General features: G+C 57.1%; 1 protein-coding gene across 1 annotated transcript; it reads left to right on the top strand.

Moving 5' to 3' along the window:
* The first annotated feature begins 1,960 nt into the window (after positions 1–1,960).
* On the top strand, positions 1,961–19,462 carry LOC100594885 (protein AHNAK2). Its single transcript, XM_030809072.1, is given in 8 exon segments — positions 1,961–2,096; positions 2,202–2,300; positions 3,021–3,122; positions 4,078–4,228; positions 4,546–4,730; positions 4,888–14,061; positions 15,052–16,681; positions 16,684–19,462. Coding segments are annotated over 6 exon segments (13,125 nt in total). The 5' UTR covers positions 1,961–2,096; positions 2,202–2,300; positions 3,021–3,107; the 3' UTR covers positions 18,654–19,462.
* Positions 19,463–20,908: the final 1,446 nt, after the last annotated feature.

The raw sequence follows: 20,908 nt of genomic DNA, 5'->3' as shown, positions 1-20,908 counted from the left end.
CAGATTTGCTAGCAATGACATTTCCAAGTCTTTGTTCATTTGGGAATGCCTTTATTTTTCCTTTTTTTTAAATTTAAATTTTTATTTTTTGAGACAGAGTCTCGCTCTGCTTGACTGGAGTGAAGTGGTGCAATCACAGCTCACTGCAGCCTCAACCTCTCAGGCTTAAGCTATCCTCCCGCCTCAGCCTCCCGAGCAGCTGGGACTATAGGCATGCACCACCATGCCCCGCTAATTTTTTAAAAAATTTTTGGGCCGGACACGGTAGCGCACGCCTGTAATCCCAGCACTTTGGGAGGCTGAGGCAGGCGGATCACTAGGTCAAGAGTTCGAGACCAGCCTGGCCAACATGGTGAAACCCCGTCTCTACTAAAAATACGAAAATTAGCCAGGCATGATAGCGCGTGTCTGTAGTCCCAGCTACTTGGGAGGCTGAGGCAGAAGAATCACTTGAACCTGGGAGGCAGAGGTTGCAGTGAGCCAAGATCGTGCCACTGCACTTCATCCTGGGTGACAGAGTGAGACTCCGTCTCAAAAAAAATTTTTTTGTAGAGATGAGATCTTACTATATTGCTCAGGCTGACCTTGAGTTTCTGGGCTCAAGCAATCCTCCCACTTCAGCCTCCCAAAGTGCTGGGATTATAGGCATAAGCCAGCATGCCCAGACTATTTTGCCTTTATTTTTGAAGGATAGGTTGCTTGATATCAAATTCTTCATTGACAACAGTTTCTTTCAGCCCTTTGAATATATTGTTGCACTTTCTTGTAGCCTGTATGGTTTTGATGTGATTCAGGTGTTAGTTGTATTTTTGTGCCCTTGTTATGTGATGGGGCCCTTTCTCTTAAGCATTTTGACTATGACGTGTCTAGGTGTGGATCTCTGTGCTTCTCCTGCTTAGGTTTGGTCGCGCTTCTTGGATCCTGCAGATTGTTTTCAGCTATCACTTCTTCAACTCTCTCTTCTGCCTCTTTATCTTATGGTTAATGCTCTGAGACTCTCTTTTTCTTCAATCTTCCCCCGACCGCCGTTCTTCAAATTGGTTAATTTATATTAATCTGCAAGTTGATAATTCTTCTGGTATCTCAAATCTGTTGGTGAACCCCAGTAGTAAACTTTCAACTCCAGAATTTTTGCCTGCCTTTTAAAAAATAAGTTTTATTTCTTTATGAGATTCTCTCTTCACTGAGCCATTGTTAACATATTTTCCATTAATTTTTTAAACATGATTTGTTTTTGTGTTTTGAACAAACTTTTTTTTTTCTTTTTGAGATGGAGTTTCACTCTTGTTGCCCAGGCTGGAGTACAATGGCGCAATCTCGGCTCACCACAACCTCCGCCTCCCGGGTTCAAGCGATTCTCCTCCCTCAGCCTCCTGAGTAGCTGGGATTACAGGCATGTGCCACCAAGCCTGGCTAATTTTGTATTTTTAGTAGAGATGGGGTTTCTCCATGTTGGTCAGGCTGGTCTCGAACTCCTGACCTCAGGTGATCCACCGCCTTAGCCTCACAGTCCTGGGATTACAGGCATGAGCCACTGTGCCCGGCCTGAACAAACTTTTAATAGTTTATTTGAAGTCTGTATTAAACCCAGCATTAGTGGACATTTAGAGACACTTTCCATTCACTGCTGTTTCTCAGTATAGACCATATATTCTTGTTTCTTTGCATAACTTGTAATTTTTTGGTGGCTGCTGGACATTTTAGACAATATATTCTAGCAACTCTGGATTCTGATCCTCCCAGGGTGTGGTTATACAATAACAAACACCTTGTGTTTGTTTAGTAACTTTCTTGGACTAAATCTGTTCCAACTTGGAATAAGTCCAGTCTCAATTCACTGCTACCTGACCTGATTCCTCAGCCTCTCAGCTCAGTGGCTATAGATCTTCCCCCAGCCCCTGAATTTGCTCTCAGATCCAGTGTCCAGGAAAGGACTATGACACCTCCACAGTGTACATACACTCCTGGCTCCCTCCCCCGGGCCCCGATCTGCTCCCCCAGCCTGCTTGTCTCCACTGACAGCCACTCTCTCTGCAGTGTCCGGCCGACAGCTGCAGCCCGGGGAGCCAGATGCGGAAACTGAAGATGACCACTCTGTAAGTGAGAGCAGGAGGAAGTGTGTCCTCCTCATATCCTGCCCCAATTCTTCCTGGGCCCTGGGAGAACCGAGTGGCAAAAGTAACTGGATTCTCTCCCGTCAGGTGACTGAAGGGCCTGCGGATGAGGTCATTCGACCACGGCCACAGGGGTCTTCACCTGTCTACGAATACACGACTGAGGCTGCTGACTTTGGACTCCAGGTGAGCCTGCTGGGCAGAGCCCCACAGGCACCCAGGTCTCCTCCTGCATCACCCTGTGTGGGCAACTCACACGTGACTGTGCAGCCTTGCTGCCCTGTCCCGCTGCCCACTGGGCAGTGCCCACTCAGATGTCCTCTCAGACTCCTCTGTGCCCTTGGGTCCCTCCCTGCGGCTGGCCAGGGCACAGTGGGATGGAGGTGCCCTGCAGCTCTTGTGAGCATGCGTATGGGCTGATGGGGACAGGCCTCGTGTTGCTGTGTTTGTGTTTCAGGGGCACAGGGTGTGTGCATCCTTGCACCTGTGTGACACACTCAAGCTGTCTTTGGGGACAGGGCCCCATGGCTACCTCTGGAGACAAGGACTCGGGGAAGGGATCAGAGGAGCCATGTCTATGAAAGGATTCATTTTTGTACAATTTGAATTTCTTATCTCCCTCCATACAAAACTCCAGTTGCTGTGGGGCTTCCCTGTGGGCGCTGTGGGCTGTAGGGTGGGTGCTGCGGGCTGTAGGCTGGGCCCTGTCGGGAAGCAGGGAGGCCGAGAGTTGCCTTTTCTCTGTGGATGTGCCTGGAGGAACTCGGCTCCCTCTGCACACAGCTGCATGTTGGAAGTTCTGGGCCCCTCTGAAGGGAGGGCTTCTGGTCTGGCACCAGCCTACCTGTGCCCCTCCCTGTCCCTGAGCTGGGGCAGGTGCCTAACTCCCAACACTTGTGGCTGCAGGAAGACGCCCCCGGCAGGCAAGGTTCTGCTGGGAGACGGAGATCCTGGTGGAAGCGAGATTCAGGGGACTCACGGACATTTTTCAAGATGAGTCGTCCAGAGGTGGGTACAGCAAGAGCTGAGGGTCACGGAGGTGTGTCCGTCCTCAAGGGATCCAGCCAGAGAGTGCAAGGTCAGAGCAGGCAGGGGAAGAGCAAAGAGGCTGGCAGTGTGCCCCGTGCCCTGGGGAGGAGGGGTGTTCTTGTCCCCCTTGTCAGGCCTGGGGAAGGGCAGGGGCTCCAGAAGGCTAAATCTGGTCCTGACCATCTCCACCCCTTCCTGGTGTGGAGTTTGATGCATAGCCAAGCTCCTGGCCAGGTAGACCTGGCTGTACAGACCTCAATTTTCTCCTCTGTGCAATGGGGCAGTGCTGGTGTCTGTTGCATGTTCAAGCCGTGGGGCTGAAAGGGCCAGTCAGCACCCAGGCCATGTAACTGTGGAAGGTGCTAGACTCTGCTAGCACCCAATGATGAGGGCACTCTGCCTCTTAAGCAACTGGTTTTTTTCCTTGGAGGCCCCAGCAGTCCAAGAGCTCTGCAGGACACAGGCCTCATCCTGTCCCAGGTCTGGCAGGCTGCACCCAATGTCCCGTATTTTCCTTGGCATTGCTGTTCTTCCTTGTCTTGAGCATCAGGTGCCTTGCACACAACTGGCGCTTCACGTGTTTGCGAAGAATGCATGAAGGAGCTGAAAAAGGGAAACTTTGGCCACAGGGAAAGTAGAATCCATTCTGCACTGCTCCTGGTGCCCTGCTGGGCCTGGTGGCATGGACAGGCTGTGCCTAAGTCCTGGCAGGTTGGGGTGGGGACAAGAGTTCTGGCAGGTTCCAGCTGGCTTCCTCCAGAGCTCAGACACAGCTACCTGAGCCCACCTGGTGGGTGCCCTACCCTGCTCTGTGTTGTCTGGGCTGATGGGAAGGATGGTGGGGTGCCCATCCTCTGGAGACACAGGCCCAGCAGGGATGCTTATGGTGGGACTGGCACATGCTCACCATGGCCCTGATGTGCTTCTGCTCCAGGCCGTCCAGGAGGCAACAGAGGTGACGCTGAAGACAGAGGTGGAGGCAGGAGCCAGTGGCTACAGTGTCACAGGTGGTGGGGACCAGGGGATCTTCGTCAAGCAAGTGCTGAAGGACTCCTCAGCCGCCAGGCTTTTCAACTTGAGAGAAGGTGCCATGCGGTTCCATCCCTGGGGTCACCATTCTCCCCACCAGGATGGGAGGGACCTGGAGGGGTTACTGAGGGGGTAGGAGCCACACCTGGCGCTTAGGATGACATCCTCACGTCTCTGCTCAGCCGCTTGAGGCTGGGATCACCCACTGCATCTAGTAAAATGGGGGACCCCATCCACCTTCCCTGTGCCTGAGGCACTCAGTGGGGGACTGGTGGGGCAGACTCAGTGGGACTCCCCCTATTCATGCCCCTGGGGCCCTCAGACCCCATCTCATTCACGCACCCGGCCCTGGGGCTGCTCTTTCTTGATCTAGGCGATCAGCTGCTCAGTGCAACCGTGTTCTTTGACAACATACAATACGAAGATGCTCTCAAAATCCTTCAATACTCAGAGCCATTCAAGGTTCAGTTCAAAATCAGACGGCCGCTCCCTGCCCCACAGGATGAAGAGTGGGCTTCCAGCGATGCCCAGCGTGGCCCACAGGGCAAGGAGAAGGAGGTGAGACCACTATGCCCGTGAGGCAGGGCCCCAGCTGGCTTCCCTATCCTGCTGGCTGAGCCCGGGAGGGGATAGCACGCCCACTCCATCTGTCCCTGGGCCAGGGCCTCAGGCTTCTTGGACTGGCACCAACGGATTCCCTCTCCCTATGTTTCAGGACACGGATGTTGCTGATGGGTGCAGAGAGACCCCCACGAAAACTCTGGAAGGAGATGGGGACCAAGAGAGACTCATCTCCAAACCCAGGGTGGGGAGAGGCAGGCAGACCCAGAGGGAGAGGCTCTCTTGGCCAAAATTTCAATCCATAAAGAGCAAGCGGGGGCCGGGACCCCAGAGGTCACACAGCTTGTCAGAGGCCTACGAGCCCAGGGACGCACATGACGTGTCCCCTACAAGCACAGACACAGAGGCCCAGCTCGCGGTGGAGCGCCAAGAGCAGAAGGCAGGGCCAGGCAGCCAGAGGAGGCGGAAGTTCCTCAACCTGAGATTCAGGACAGGCTCGGGACAGGGCCCTTCATCGACAGGACAGCCAGGCAGGGGGTCCCAGAGTGGGGTGGGCCGTGCTGGGGTTCTGGAAGAGTTGGGGCCCTGGGGTGATAGCCTCAAGGACACTGGGGCTGCCACAGGCAGCAGGAGAGAGGAGAGGGCAGAACAGGATCGAGAAGTGATGCCTGCTCAGAGCATGCAGTTGCCCACAGAGCTCGGTGACCCTAGATTTTGCGAGGGAACCCCTCAGGAAGGGGGACTCAGGGCAGCCGGGCTCCATGGAAAGACCCTGGAGGGGCAGGCACAGGAGACAGCAGTGGCCCAGAGGAAGCCCAGGGCCCAGCCAACTCCTGGAATGAGCCGGGAGGGTGAAGGCGAGGGACTGCAGAGCCTGGAAATCGGGATCGCCAGGCTGTCCTTGAGAGACACAACCGAAGGAGGCACACAGATCGGCCCACCAGAAATTAGGGTGCGAATACACGATTTAAAGACACCAAAATTTGCATTTTCCACAGAAAAAGAGCCAGAAAGAGAAAGGCGCCTTAGTACCCCACAGCGAGGGAAGAGACAGGATGCGTCCTCAAAAGTGGGTACTGGCCTGAAGGGTGAGGAGGTGGAAGGAGCAGGGTGGGTGCCAGGCAGGGAACCAACCACACATGCAGAGGCACAGGAGGGTGAAGGAGATGGAGAGGAAGGACTACAGAGGACAAGGATCACTGAGGAACAGGACAAGGACGGGGAAGACACAGAAGGACAGATGAGAATACCCAAGTTCAAGATACCCTCCTTAGGATGGTCACCAAGCAAGCACACAAAGACAGGGAGAGAAAAAGCCACACAAGACACAGAGCAGGGAAGGGAAGGAGAGGCCATAGCAACAGCCGATAGAAGAGAACAGAGAGGCACAGAGGAAGGATTAAAAGACAAAGAAGACAGTGATTCAATGACAAACACAACAAAAATACAACTAACACACGACGAAAAACGCTTAAAAAAGGAAGAAATTCTGAAAGAAAAGGACATGGCTGCCAAAGACAGCAAGTTCAAAATGCCCAAGTTCAAGATGCCGTCATTCGGGGTGTCGGCCCCAGGCAAGTCCATCGAGGCCTCAGTGGATGTGTCTGAGCCGAAGGTGGAGGCCGACGTGAGCCTCCCCTCCATGCAGGGGGACCTGAAGACCACTGACCTCAGCATTCAGCCCCCTTCCGCTGACCTGGAGGTCCAGGCTGCCCAGGTGGATGTGAAACTCCCAGAGGCCCATGTTCTGGAGGGAGCTGGCCACAAAGGGCACCTGCCCAAAGTGCAGATGGACAGTTTCAAGAAGCCCAAAGTGGACCTCAAGGGCCCCCAGGTGGACATCAAGGGCCCCAAGCAGGACCTGAAAGGCCCCAAGGCGGAAGTGACGGCCCCCGACATGGAGGTGTCTCTGCGCAGCGTGGAGGTGGACGTCCAGGCCCCAAGAGCAAAGCTGGATGGTGCGCGGCTGGAGGGAGACCTGTCCCTGGCCGACAAGGACGTGACTGCCAAAGACAGCAAGTTCAAAATGCCCAAGTTCAAGATGCCATCCTTCGGCGTGACCGCCCCAGGCAAGTCCATCGAGGCCTCGGGGGACGTGTCTGCGCAGAAGTTGGAGGCCGACGTGAGCCTCCCCTCCATACAGGAGGACCTCAAGACCACTGACCTCAGCATTCAGCCCCCTTCCGCCGACCTGGAGGTTCAGGCTGGCCAGGTGGACATGAAGCTCCCAGAGGGCCACGTGCCCAAGGGAGCCGGCCTCAAAGGGCACCTGCCCAAGGTGCAGATGCCCAGTTTCAAGATGCCCAAAGGGGACCTCAAGGGCCCCCAGGTGGACATCAAGGGCCCCAAGCTGGACCTGAAAGGCCCCAAGGCAGAGGTCATGGACCGCGACGTGGACGTGTCTCTGCCCAGCGTGGAGGTAGACATCCAGGCCCCGGGAGCCAAGCTGGACGGTGCGCGGCTGGAGGGGGAGCTATCCTTGGCCGACAAGGATGTGGCCGCCAAAGACAGCAAGTTCAAAATGCCCAAGTTCAAGATGCCGTCGTTGGGCGTGTCGGTCCCAGGCAAGTCCATCGAGGCCTCGGTGGATGTGTCTGCACCCAAGGTGGAGGCCGACATGAGCCTCCCCTCCATGCAGGGGGACCTGAAGACCACTGACCTCAGCATTCAGCCCCCTTCCGCCGACCTGGAGGTCCAGTCTGGCCAAGTGGACGTGAAACTCCCGGAGGGCCCCGAGCCCGAGGGAGCCAGCCTCAAAGGGTACCTGCCCAAGGTGCACATGCCCAGTTTCAAGATGCCCAAAGTGGACCTCGAGGGCCCCCAGGGGGACATCAAGGGCCCTAAGCTGGACCTGAAAGGCCCCAAGGCAGACATGACGGCCCCCCACGTGGAAGTGTCTCTGCCCAGCGTGGAGGTGGATGTCCAGGCCCCAGGAGCCAAGCTGGACGGTGCACGGCTGGAGGGGGACATGTCCCTGGCTGAGAAGGACGTGACTGCCAAAGACAGCAAGTTCAAAATGCCCAAGTTCAAGATGCCGTCGTTCGGGGTGTCTGTCCCAGGCAAGTCCATCGAGGCCTCGGTGGACGTGTCTGCACCCAAGGTGGAGGCAGACGTGAGCCTCCCCTCCATGCAGGGGGACCTCAAGACCACTGACCTCAGCATTCAGCCCCCTTCCGCTGACCTGGAGGTCCAGGCTGGCCAAGTGGACATGAAGCTCCCGGAGGGCCCCCTGCCCGAGGGAGCCGGCGTCAAAGGGCACCTGCCCAAGGTGCAGATGCCAAGTTTGAAGATGCCCAAAGTAGACCTCAAGGGCCCCCAGGTGGACATCAAGGGCCCCAAGCTGGACCTGAAAGGCCCCAAGGCAGAGGTGATGGCCCCCCACGTGGAAGTGTCTCTGCCCAGCGTGGAGGTGGAAGTCCAGGCCCTGGGAGCCAAGCTGGACGACGCGCGGCTGGAGGGCGACCTGTCCCTGGCTGACAAGGATGTGGCTGCCAAAGACAGCAAGTTCAAAATGCCCAAGTTCAAGATGCCGTCGTTCGGGGTGTCGGCCCCAGGCAAGTCCATCGAGGCCTCGGTGGATGTGTCTGCACCCAAGGTGGAGGCTGATGTGAGCCTCCCCTCCATGCAGGGGGACCTGAAGACCACTGACCTCAGCATTCAGCCCCCTTCCGCCGACCTGGAGGTCCAGTCTGGCCAAGTGGACGTGAAACTCCCGGAGGGCCCCGAGCCCGAGGGAGCCGGCCTCAAAGGGTACCTGCCCAAGGTGCACATGCCCAGTTTCAAGATGCCCAAAGTGGACCTCGAGGGCCCCCAGGGGGACATCAAGGGCCCTAAGCTGGACCTGAAAGGCCCCAAGGCAGACATGACGGCCCCCCACGTGGAAGTGTCTCTGCCCAGCGTGGAGGTGGATGTCCAGGCCCCAGGAGCCAAGCTGGACGGTGCACGGCTGGAGGGGGACATGTCCCTGGCTGAGAAGGACGTGACTGCCAAAGACAGCAAGTTCAAAATGCCCAAGTTCAAGATGCCATCGTTCGGGGTGTCTGTCCCAGGCAAGTCCATCGAGGCCTCGGTGGACGTGTCTGCACCCAAGGTGGAGGCAGACGTGAGCCTCCCCTCCATGCAGGGGGACCTCAAGACCACTGACCTCAGCATTCAGCCCCCTTCCGCTGACCTGGAGGTCCAGGCTGGCCAAGTGGACATGAAGCTCCCGGAGGGCCCCCTGCCCGAGGGAGCCGGCGTCAAAGGGCACCTGCCCAAGGTGCAGATGCCAAGTTTGAAGATGCCCAAAGTAGACCTCAAGGGCCCCCAGGTGGACATCAAGGGCCCCAAGCTGGACCTGAAAGGCCCCAAGGTGGAAATGACAGCCCCCGATGTCGACGTGTCTCTGCCCAGCGTGGAGGTGGATGTCCAGGCCCCAAAGGCCAAGCTGGATGGTGTGCAGCTGGAGGGAGACCTGTCCCTGGCCGACAAGGACGTGACTGCCAAAGACAGCAAGTTCAAGATGCCCAAGTTCAAGATGCCATCCTTCGGCGTGACCGCCCGAGGCAAGTCCATCGAGGCCTCGGGGGACGTGTCTGCGCTGAAGTTGGAGGCCGACGTGAGCCTCTCCTCCATACAGGAGGACCTCAAGACCACTGACCTCAGCATTCAGCCGCCTTCCGCTGACCTGGAGGTTCAGGCTGGCCAGGTGGACATGAAGCTCCCAGAGGGCCACGTGCCCAAGGGAGCCGGCCTCAAAGGGCACCTGCCCAAGGTGCAGATGCCCAGTTTCAAGATGCCCAAAGTGGACCTCAAGGGCCCCCAGGTGGACATCAAGGGCCCCAAGCTGGACGTGAAAGGCCCCGAGGCGAACATGACGGCCCCCCACGTGGAAGTGTCTCTGCCCAGCGTGCAGAGGGACGTCCAGGCCCCGGGAGCCAAGCTGGACGGTGCGCAGCTGGAGGGGGAGCTATCCTTGGCCGACAAGGATGTGGCCACCAAAGACAGCAAGTTCAAAATGCCCAAGTTCAAGATGCCGTCGTTGGGGGTGTCGGTCCCAGGCAAGTCCATCGAGGCCTCGGTGGATGTGTCTGCACCCAAGGTGGAGGCCGACGTGAGCCTCCCCACCATGCAGGGCCACCTGAAGACCACTGACCTCAGCATTCAGCCCCCTTCCGCCGACCTGGAGGTCCAGTCTGGCCAAGTGGACGTGAAACTCCCGGAGGGCCCCAAGCCCGAGGGAGCCGGCCTCAAAGGGTACCTGCCCAAGGTGCAGATGCCCAGTTTCAAGATGCCCAAAGTGGACCTCGAGGGCCCCCAGGGGGACATCAAGGGCCCTAAGCTGGACCTGAAAGACCCCAAGGCGGACATGACGGCCCCCCACGTGGAAGTGTCTCTGCCTAGTGTGGAGGTGGATGTCCAGGCCCCAGGAGCCAAGCTGGACGGTGCACGGCTGGAGGGGGACATGTCCCTGGCTGAGAAGGACGTGACTGCCAAAGACAGCAAGTTCAAAATGCCCAAGTTCAAGATGCCATCGTTCGGGGTGTCTGTCCCAGGCAAGTCCATCGAGGCCTCGGTGGATGTGTCTGCACCCAAGGTGGAGGCAGACGTGAGCCTCCCCTCCATGCAGGGGGACCTCAAGACCACTGACCTCAGCATTCAGCCCCCTTCCGCTGACCTGGAGGTCCAGGCTGGCCAAGTGGACATGAAGCTCCCGGAGGGCCCCCTGCCCGAGGGAGCCGGCATCAAAGGGCACCTGCCCAAGGTGCAGATGCCAAGTTTGAAGATGCCCAAAGTAGACCTCAAGGGCCCCCAGGTGGACATCAAGGGCCCCAAGCTGGACCTGAAAGGCCCCAAGGCAGAGGTGATGGCCCCCCACGTGGAAGTGTCTCTGCCCAGCGTGGAGGTGGATGTCCAGGCCCCGGGAGCCAAGCTGGACGTCGCGCGGCTGGAGGGCGACCTGTCCCTGGCTGACAAGGATGTGGCTGCCAAAGACAGCAAGTTCAAAATGCCCAAGTTCAAGATGCCGTCGTTGGGGGTGTCGGCCCCAGGCAAGTCCATCGAGGCCTCGGTGGATGTGTCTGCACCCAAGGTGGAGGCTGATGTGAGCCTCCCCTCCATGCAGGGGGACCTGAAGACCACTGACCTCAGCATTCAGCCCCCTTCTGCTGACCTGAAGGTCCAGGCTGGCCAGGTGGATGTGAAGCTCCCAGAGGGCCACGTGCCCGAGGGGGCTGGCCTCAAAGGGCACCTGCCCAAGGTGGAGGCGCCCAGTTTAAAGATGCTCAAAGTGGACCTCAAGGGCCCCCAGGTGGACATCAAGGGCTGCAAGCTGGACCTGAAAGGCCCCAAGGTGGAAATGACAGCCCCAGAAGTGGACGTGTCTCTGCCCAGCGTGGAGGTGGATGTCCAGGCCCCAAAGGCCAAGCTGGATGGTGTGCAGCTGGAGGGAGACCTGTCCCTGGCCGACAAGGATGTGACTGCCAAAGACAGCAAGTTCAAAATGCCCAAGTTCAAGATGCCATCCTTCGGTGTGACCGCCCGAGGCAAGTCCATCGAGGCCTCGGGGGACGTGTCTGCACTGAAGTTGGAGGCCGACGTGAGCCTCTCCTCCATACACGAGGACCTCAAGACCACTGACCTCAGCATTCAGCCCCCTTCCGCCGACCTGGAGGTTCAGGCTGGCCAGGTGGACATGAAGCTCCCAGAGGGCCACGTGCCCAAGGGAGCCGGCCTCAAAGGGCACCTGCCCAAGGTGCAGATGCCCAGTTTCAAGATGCCCAAAGTGGACCTCAAGGGCGCCCAGGTGGACATCAAGGGCCCCAAGCTGGACGTGAAAGGCCCCAAGGTGAACATGACGGCCCCCCACGTGGAAGTGTCTCTGCCCAGCGTGGAGATGGATGTCCAGGCCCCGGGAGCCAAGCTGGACGGAGCGCGGCTGGAGGGGGAGCTGTCCTTGGCCGACAAGGATGTGGCCACCAAAGACAGCAAGTTCAAAATGCCCAAGTTCAAGATGCCGTCGTTGGGAGTGTCGGTCCCAGGCAAGTCCATCGAGGCCTCGGTGGATGTGTCTGCACCCAAGGTGGAGGCTGATGTGAGTCTCCCCTCCATGCAGGGGGATCTGAAGACCACTGACCTCAGCATTCAGCCCCCTTCCGCTGACCTGAAGGTCCAGGCTGGCCAGGTGGACGTGAAGCTCCCAGAGGGCCACGTGCCCAAGGGAGCCGGCCTCAAAGGGCACCTGCCCAAGGTGCAGATGCCCAGTTTCAAGATGCCCAAAGTGGACCTCAAGGGCCCCCAGGTGGACATCAAGGGCCCCAAGCTGGACCTGAAAGGCCCCAAGGCAGAGGTCATGGACCGCAACGTGGACGTGTCTCTGCCCAGCGTGGAGGTAGACATCCAGGCCCTGGGAGCCAAGCTGGATGGCACGCGGCTGGAGAGGGACCTGTCCCTGGCCGACAAGGATGTGACTGCCAAAGACAGCAAGGTCAAAATGCCCAAGTTCAAGATACCATCGTTTGGGGTGTCGGCCCCAACCAAGTCCATTGAGGCCTCAGTGGACGTGTCTGCACCCAAGGTGGAAGCTGACGTGAGCCTCCCCTCCATACAGGGGGACCTCAAGACCACTGACCTCAGCATTCAGGCCTCTTCCACTGACCTGGAGGTCCAGGCTGGCCAAGTGGACATGAAACTCCCGGAGGGCCCCCTACCCGAGGGAGCCAGCCTCAAAGGGCACCTGCCCAAGGTGCAGATGCCCAGTTTCAAGATGCCCAAAGTGGACCTCAAGGGCCCCCAGGGGGACATCAAGGGCCCTAAGCTGGACCTGAAAGGCCCCAAGGCGGACATGACGGCCCCCCACGTGGAAGTGTCTCTGCCTAGCGTGGAGGTGGATGTCCAGGCCCCGGGAGCCAAGCTGGACGGTGCGCGGCTGGAGGGGGACATGTCCCTGGCCGAGAAGGACGTGACTGCCAAAGACAGCAAGTTCAAAATGCCCAAGTTCAAGATGCCGTCGTTCGGGGTGTCTGTCCCAGGCAAGTCCATCGAGGCCTCGGTGGACGTGTCTGCACCCAAGGTGGAGGCAGACGTGAGCCTCCCCTCCATGCAGGGGGACCTCAAGACCACTGACCTCAGCATTCAGCCCCCTTCCGCTGACCTGGAGGTCCAGGCTGGCCAAGTGGACATGAAGCTCCCGGAAGGCCCCCTGCCCAAGGGAGCCGGCGTCAAAGGGCACCTGCCCAAGGTGCAGATGCCAAGTTTGAAGATGCCCAAAGTAGACCTCAAGGGCCCCCAGGTGGACATCAAGGGCCCCAAGCTGGACCTGAAAGGCCCCAAGGCAGAGGTGATGGCCCCCCACGTGGAAGTGTCTCTGCCCAGCATGGAGGTGGACGTCCAGGCCCCGGGAGCCAAGCTGGACGGTGCGCGGCTGGAGGGGGACATGTCCCTGGCCGAGAAGGACGTGACTGCCAAAGACAGCAAGTTCAAAATGCCCAAGTTCAAGATGCCGTCGTTCGGGGTGTCTGTCCCAGGCAAGTCCATCGAGGCCTCGGTGGACGTGTCTGCACCCAAGGTGGAGGCAGACGTGAGCCTCCCCTCCATGCAGGGGGACCTCAAGACCACTGACCTCAGCATTCAGCCCCCTTCCGCTGACCTGGAGGTCCAGGCTGGCCAAGTGGACATGAAGCTCCCGGAAGGCCCCCTGCCCAAGGGAGCCGGCGTCAAAGGGCACCTGCCCAAGGTGCAGATGCCAAGTTTGAAGATGCCCAAAGTAGACCTCAAGGGCCCCCAGGTGGACATCAAGGGCCCCAAGCTGGACCTGAAAGGCCCCAAGGCAGAGGTGATGGCCCCCCACGTGGAAGTGTCTCTGCCCAGCATGGAGGTGGACGTCCAGGCCCCGGGAGCCAAGCTGGACGGTGCGCGGCTGGAGGGGGACATGTCCCTGGCCGACAGGAGCGTGACATCCAAAGACAGCAAGTTCAAAATGCCCAAGTTCAAGATGCCGTCATTCGGGGTGTCGGCCCCAGGCAAGTCCATCGAGGCCTCGGTGGATGTGTCTGCACCCAAGGTGGAGGCAGACGTGAGCCTCCCCTCCATGCAGGGGGACCTCAAGACCACTGACCTCAGCATTCAGCCCCCTTCCGCCGACCTGGAGGTCCAGGCTGGCCAGGTGGACGTGAAGCTCCCAGAGGGCCCCCTGCCCGAGGGAGCCGGCCTCAAAGGGCATCTGCCCAAGGTGCAGATGCCCAGTCTCAAGATGCCCAAAGTGGACCTCAAGGGCCCCCAGGTGGACCTGAAAGGCCCCAAGGCCGAGGTGATGGCCCCCCAGGTGGAAGTGTCTCTGCCCAGCGTGGAGGTGGATGTCCAGGCTCCAGGAGCCAAGCTGGACGACGTACAGCTGGAGGGGGAGCTGTCCCTGGCCGACAACGATGTGGCCACCAAAGACAGCAAGTTCAAAATGCCCAAGTTCAAGATGCCGTCGTTGGGGGTGTCGGCCCCAGGCAAGTCCATCGAGGCCTCGGTGGATGTGTCTGCACCCAAGGTGGAGGCCGACGTGAGCCTCCCCTCCATGCAGGGCGACCTGAAGACCACTGAGCTCAGCATTCAGCCCCCTTCCGCCGACCTGGAGGTCCAGTCTGGCCAAGCAGATGTGAAACTCCCGGAGGGCCCCGTGCCCGAAGGAGCTGGCCTCAAAGGGCACCTGCCCAAGGTGCAGATGCCCAGTTTCAAGATGCCCAAAGTGGACCTCAAGGGCCCCCAGGGGGACATCAAGGGCCCCAAGCTGGACCTGAAAGGCCCCAAGACAGAGATGACAGCTCCCCATGTGGAAGTGTCTCTGCCCAGCGTGGAGGTGGACGTCCAGGCTCCGGGAGCCAAGCTGGACCGTGCGCGGCTGGAGGGGCACCTGTCCGTGGCCGACAAGGATGTGACTGCCAAAGACAGCAAGTTCAAAATGCCCAAGTTCAAGATGCCGTCATTCGGGGTGTCGGCCCCAGGCAAGTCCATCGAAGCCTCGATGGATGTGTCTACACCGAAGGTGGAGGCCGACGTGAGCCTCCCCCACATGCAGGGGGACCTCAAGTCCACTGACCTCAGCATTCAGCTCCCTTCCGCGGACCTGGAGGTCCAGGCTGGCCAGGTGGAAATGAAGCTCCCAGAGGGCCACATGCCCGAGGGAGCCAGCCTCAAAGGGCACCTGCCCAAGCTGCAGATGCCCCGTTTGAAGATGCCCAAAGTGGACCTCAAGGGCCCCCAGGTGGACGTCAAGGGCCCCAAGCTGGACCTGAAAGGCCCCAAGGCAGAGTCGATGGCCCCCGACGTGGAGGTGTCTCTGTCCAGCGTGGAGGTGGACGTCGAGGCCCCGGGAGACAAGCTGGATGGTGCGCGGCTGGAGGGGGACCTGTCCCTGGCCCATGAGGATGTCGCTGCGAAAGACAGTAAGTTTCAAGGGCCAAAACTGAGCACGTCTGGTTTTGAATGGTCGTCAAAGAAAGTTTCCATGTCTTCCTCTGAAATGGAAGGAAATGTTACATTCCATGAGAAGACTTCCGCATTTCCCATTGTGGAATCTGTTGTTTGTGAAGGTGATCTTCATGATCCATCTCGCGATTGTAACTTGGAGCTTGCTGTTGGAGAAGTTGGAGTGGATTCGAAGTTTAAGAAACTGCATTTTAAAGTGCCCAAAGTTTCATTTTCTTCTGCCAAAACTCCTAAAGATAGTTTAGTCCCAGGTGCAAAGTCTAGCGTAGGTCTTTCCACGATTCCCTTATCATCTTCAGAATCCTCAAGTTTTGAATTACAACAGGTTTCGGCTGGTTCAGAGCCATCCATGCAGATGCCTAAGGTTGGTTTGGCTGGGTTTCCATCATCTCGGCTTGATCTCACTGGTCCTCACTTTGAATCTTCTATTCTCTCTCCCTGTGAGGATGTTACACTTACAAAATACCAGGTGACTGTTCCCAGAGCTGCCTTGGCCCCTGAGCTTGCTCTGGAAATTCCTTCTGGGTCTCGGGCTGATATTCCTCTTCCCAAGACAGAGTGCTCCGCTGACCTGCCGCCTCCAGAGGGAGTTCCAACATCTCAAACTGAGAGTCACTCTGGCCCACTGAATTCCATGATTCCTGTTTCTCTTGGTCAGGTGTCTTTTCCTAAATTCTATAAACCAAAGTTTGTGTTTTCAGTCCCCCAAATGGCAGTTCCTGAGGGAGACCTACATGCAGCAGCGGGTGCCCCAGTCATGTCTCCTCTTAGCCCTGGAGAAGGAGTGCAGTGCCCCTTGCCAAGCACCCAGCTGCCATCCCCAGGCACCTCTGTGTCCCAGGGCCCGGAAGCGCTTGTGGCCTCCTTGCAGACATCAGTAGTGGCCCCTGGAGAAGCCCCTTCTGAAGATGCTGGCCACGAAGGGAAAGGGAGTCCCTTGAAAATGCCTAAGATTAAGCTTCCATCATTTAGGTGGTCCCCGAAGAAGGAAGCAGGGCCAAAGGTGGACCCAGAATATAGCGTGGAGGACTCAAAACTCAGCCTGGTTTTAGACAAGGATGAAGTGGCCCTGCAGTCTGCCATCCACATGGATCTGCCTCCTGAGAGGGATGGAGAGAAGGGGAGGAGCACAAAGCCTGACTTGGCCATGCCAAAACTTGCACTTCCCAAAATGAAGGCTTCTAAGAGTGGGGTCAGCCTGCCACAGAGAGACATGGATCCTTCTCTTTCTAGTGCCACAGCAGGGGGTAGCTTTGAAGACACAGAAAAGGCCAGCAGTGATGGTGGTAGGGGAGGACTTGGTGCAACAGCAAGTGCCACAGGAGGTGAGGGTGTGAACCTCCACCAGCCACAGGTCCGCATTCCCAGTTTGGGCTTTGCCAAACCTGATCTCAGATCCTCCAAGGCCAAGGTGGAGGTGAGCCAGCCTGAAGCTGACCTGCCTCTTCCCAAACATGATTTGTCTACCGAAGGTGACAGCAGAGGATGTGGGCTCGGGGTGTCCCAGCAAGCCAGCCTTGTGGGGAGGGGATAGCCCCCATACCTGAAGACCCCCTCCAGCCATCCTGTAGAAAACCAGATGCTGAAGTCCCCACAGTGGAAAACCCAGAGGAGGAAGCCACGACCAGGTACTCGCAGGAAAGCTGGTTTAAAATGCCCAAGTTCCGCATGCCCAGCCTTAGGCGCTCTTCCAGGGACAGAGGTGGGGCTGGAAAGCTGGAAGTGGCTCAGACACAGGCACTGGCAGCAACAGGGGGCGAAGCAGCAGCTAAAGTCAAAGAGTTCCTTGTTTCTGGATCAAACGTGGAAGCAAGTATGTCCCTACAGCTCCCAGAGGCAGATGCAGAAGTGACAGCTTCTGACAGCAAATCATCCACAGATATTCTAAGGTGTGATCTTGACAGCACAGGCTTGAAGCTGCACCTCTCCACTGCTGGGATGACTGGGGATGAGCTTTCCACTTCTGAGGTCAGGATCCATCCATCCAAAGGACCTCTCCCTTTTCAGATGCCTGGCATGAGGCTTCCAGAAACCCAGGTTCTTCCAGGAGAAACAGATAAGACTCCTCTTTCCAAGCCAGGACATGACCTTACCACCATGGAGGATAAAACAGAGAAATGGTCTTCCCAGCCTGAAGGTCCACTTAAATTGAAAGCTTCAAGTACTGATATGCCGTCCCAGATTTCTGTGGTTAATGTGGATCAACTGTGGGAAGATTCTGTCCTAACCGTCAAATTCCCCAAATTAATGGTACCAAGGTTCTCCTTCCCTGCCCCCAGCTCAGAGGATGATGTGTTCATCCCCACTGTGAGGGAAGTGCAGTGTCCAGAGGCCAATATTGATATAGCCCTTTGTAAGGGAAGTCCGGGGCTCTGGGGAGCCAGCATCCTGAAGGCAGGTGCTGGGGTCCCCGGGGAGCAGCCTGTGGACCTTAACCTGCCTTTGGAAGCTCCCCCAATTTCAAAGGTCAGAGTGCATATTCAGGGTGCTCAGGTTGAAAGTCAAGAGGTCACTATACACAGCATAGTGACACCAGAGTTTGTAGATCTCTCAGCACCCAGGACTTCTTCCACTCAGATTGTGCGGGAATCAGAGATCCCCACATCAGAGATTCAAACACCTTCGTATGGATTTTCCTTATTAAAAGTGAAAATCCCAGAGCCCCACACGCAGGCTAAAGTGTACACAACAATGACTCAACACGCTAGGACTCAGGAGGGCCCAGAAGAGGCTCCCATACAAGCCGCCCCAGGAGTAGACTCCATTTCTGGAGATCTCCAGCCTGACACTGCAGAACCATTTGAGATGATCTCTTCCAGCGTCAATGCACTGGGACAGCAAACACTCACATTTGAAGTTCCTTCTGGCCACCAGCTTGCAGACAGCTGTTCAGATGAGGAGCCAGCAGAAATTCTTGAGTTTCCCCCTGATGATAGCCAAGAGGCAACCACACCACTAGCAGATGAAGGCAGGGCTCCAAAGGACAAACCAGAAAGTAAAAAATCTGGTCTGCTCTGGTTTTGGCTTCCAAACATTGGGTTTTCCTCTTCTGTTGATGAGACAGGTGTCGATTCCAAAAATGACGTCCAGAGATCTGCTCCCATTCAAACACAGCCTGAGGCACGACCAGAGGCAGAACTGCCTAAAAAACAGGAGAAGGCAGGCTGGTTCCGATTTCCCAAATTAGGGTTCTCCTCATCTCCTACCAAGAAAAGCAAAAGCACCGAAGATGAGGCAGAGCTGGAAGAACAAAAGCTTCAAGAAGAAACAATCACCTTTTTTGATGCCCAAGAAAGTTTCTCCCCTGAAGAGAAGGAAGAGGGTGAACTGGTCGGGCCTGTGGGCACTGGGCTGGACTCCAGAGTGATGATGACATCCACAGCAAGAACAGAGTTAATCCTGCTAGAGCAGGACAGAAAAGCTGATGATGAAGGCAAAGGCTCAGGCCTGGGACCAAATGAAGGCTGAGAGGTATGGCTCGTCAGTACAAGAGAGATGCAAAATCTAAGTTGGAAAGTAAAGGCTACACACACATGTGGAGCACCCCATCCCACAGCACATTACATCCACCTCACTTCACAGAACTGAGAACAGAGCAGAAATGACCAGAACACCTTTGTCACCATCACACAGCCCTCCTAAAATGGAACCAAAACTTCCCAGCTCCCTCAAAGCTTTGGATGCAAAGAAGGCACCCTGACTTCCACAAGACACCAGAATTCACACGGTACTCTGAGGCACTGCTGGGGAAGTTTGTTGGTCTTTATTAGATAAATTTCCAGAGACCTGTCCATAATACCCAACAGAACATGACTGTTTCTTTGAGGAAAGGGTTATAATGTCTATGGTGTACAAGTAGTTTTTGGTATAACTTCTTTCCTGCTGCTGCTGCTTCCCAGCAAACATAGTTTTCCTATTTCAGGCAGAGTGCGGTATATTCCAGGAAACACTGTTTCCTACTCACTTAGCTTACTTATTTGTTGAATGCCTCACTAACGGCAAGCTTCAAGATGTTTTGGGTGACAATGCACACATGCTGGGCAAAAGGGTGATGGCCAGTGGCTGGCAGCTGGGCCAGCAGAAGCTAGGACATCTGTGAGTTGTCATTCTCATCTATCCATGTCCACTGGCCTGCCAGCATCCGCCAGTGCCTTGCCAGCGTGCACGGTCCCACACTGTGGCCCCTGAGTCCCCTAATGTACACGCTGCAGCCAGAATGCAGATGGAGCTGGCTTGGCTGTTCCCTGGATGGGCAATAAAGAAAGTGCTGCATCCCATGGTGAAGGCTGCTGAGGTCTCTGTCTCAGGGTCGAAGTTTACCAGTGCTTTCCTCCCACACACTCCCGGTCTCTACTAAGTAGCTCTAGAGAACAGTCAATGAGGAACATTAGAGTGGTTGCCTACGTATCAGCCATTTGTCCAGGTCCTCCTCTGAGCCAGAGGCTTTGAGGAAGACAAGGAAGATAGGGCTGAGTTCGCAGTGTGGCAGGGACACAGACTCACAACGCTCCCTCCCTCCATCCCGCTGGAGGCAGTGTGGGATGGGAGATGGAGTTCAGAGTGGGGAAAGCACAGAAAGGTGTCCTTGGCCATCTTTAGTGGCCCATCCTCAGAAGCTTCCTTCACCACAGAGGCTCTCTTGGGCAGCCCACAGGAAGCAAATCCATGTGGGGTAGCGGAGTGAGGTTCAAGGGGTTCCCTACAGTCTTTCAGTGGTCAAATCTCTTCCCAGCTGCCCTCAGATGCCCCTGCCAGGTTCATGGGTATGCAGTGTTCAAGGGGGCAGTTGGAACTTGCCCCCAGCTCCCTCCTGGCCTAGGTGGACTCCTGGTGAGAAGCGCTGATGGCCCCCTGGGGAGGTGGCTGCTCTCATGGCTGTGGGTATGGGAGCAAGAGCTGGGCTGTGAGCCAATCTGGAGGACCGCAGTGCCTGGAGGGTGAAGGCCACTCTGAGGCTACCATTCGTGCTGCCCTGAGAGGTTCCAGAGGGGTGACAGCTATGGGGTGCAGGAGCCTGGGCAGGGGAGAGGCTGGGTTCTTTCCCCATGCCACCACGGGCATATGTTCCCTGTGCTGAGTTGGGGAGGCCCGTGGGTGTCATCCAAGTTAGGGGACATAGAAGCCTCTAGAAAGTGAACTGACGGGAGGCCGAGGCGGGCGGATCACTAGGTCAGGAGATCAAGACCACGGTGAAACCCCATCTCTACTAAAAATACAAAAAATTAGTCGGGCGTGGTGGCGGGCGCCTGTAGTCCCAGCTACTCGGAGAGGCTGAGGCAGGAGAATGGCGTGAACCCGGGAGGCAGAGCTTGCAGTGAGCCGAGATTGCGCCACTGCACTCCAGCCTGGGCGACAGAGCGAGACTCTGTCTCAAAAAAAAAAAAAAAAGAAAAAAAAAAAAGAAAGTGAACTGACACAGGTCCCCTGGGGGCTCATGAGCAGGGGAAGGGGGAAGGGAAATTTGGTGGACACTCATCCCAGTTAAGCAAGGCTGTCACCCTCTCCCTTCCCAGGGCTTCCTGCCTCCTCTACTCCAACTTGTGTGTGCCAGACAAGCTAGGTGGGTGCAGTCCAGGGGAGGAGTCTGCTTGGCTCCATGGGGCTTTTGTCCCTCTCTGATCCAAGAGTAAAGGCCTGGGATAGTGGGGACCTTGGTGCTAGAGGGCAGAGAGACAGCTGTCCCAGCATGTGAGGAGTGGCTGAGCAGCAGGAGCCCCCCTCGC

Source organism: Nomascus leucogenys, unplaced genomic scaffold (genome assembly GCF_006542625.1).
Source record: "Nomascus leucogenys isolate Asia unplaced genomic scaffold, Asia_NLE_v1 000919F_71286_qpd_obj, whole genome shotgun sequence".
NCBI classification, from domain to species: Eukaryota; Metazoa; Chordata; class Mammalia; order Primates; family Hylobatidae; genus Nomascus; species Nomascus leucogenys.
This window is presented reverse-complemented; position numbering and strand designations above follow the sequence as displayed.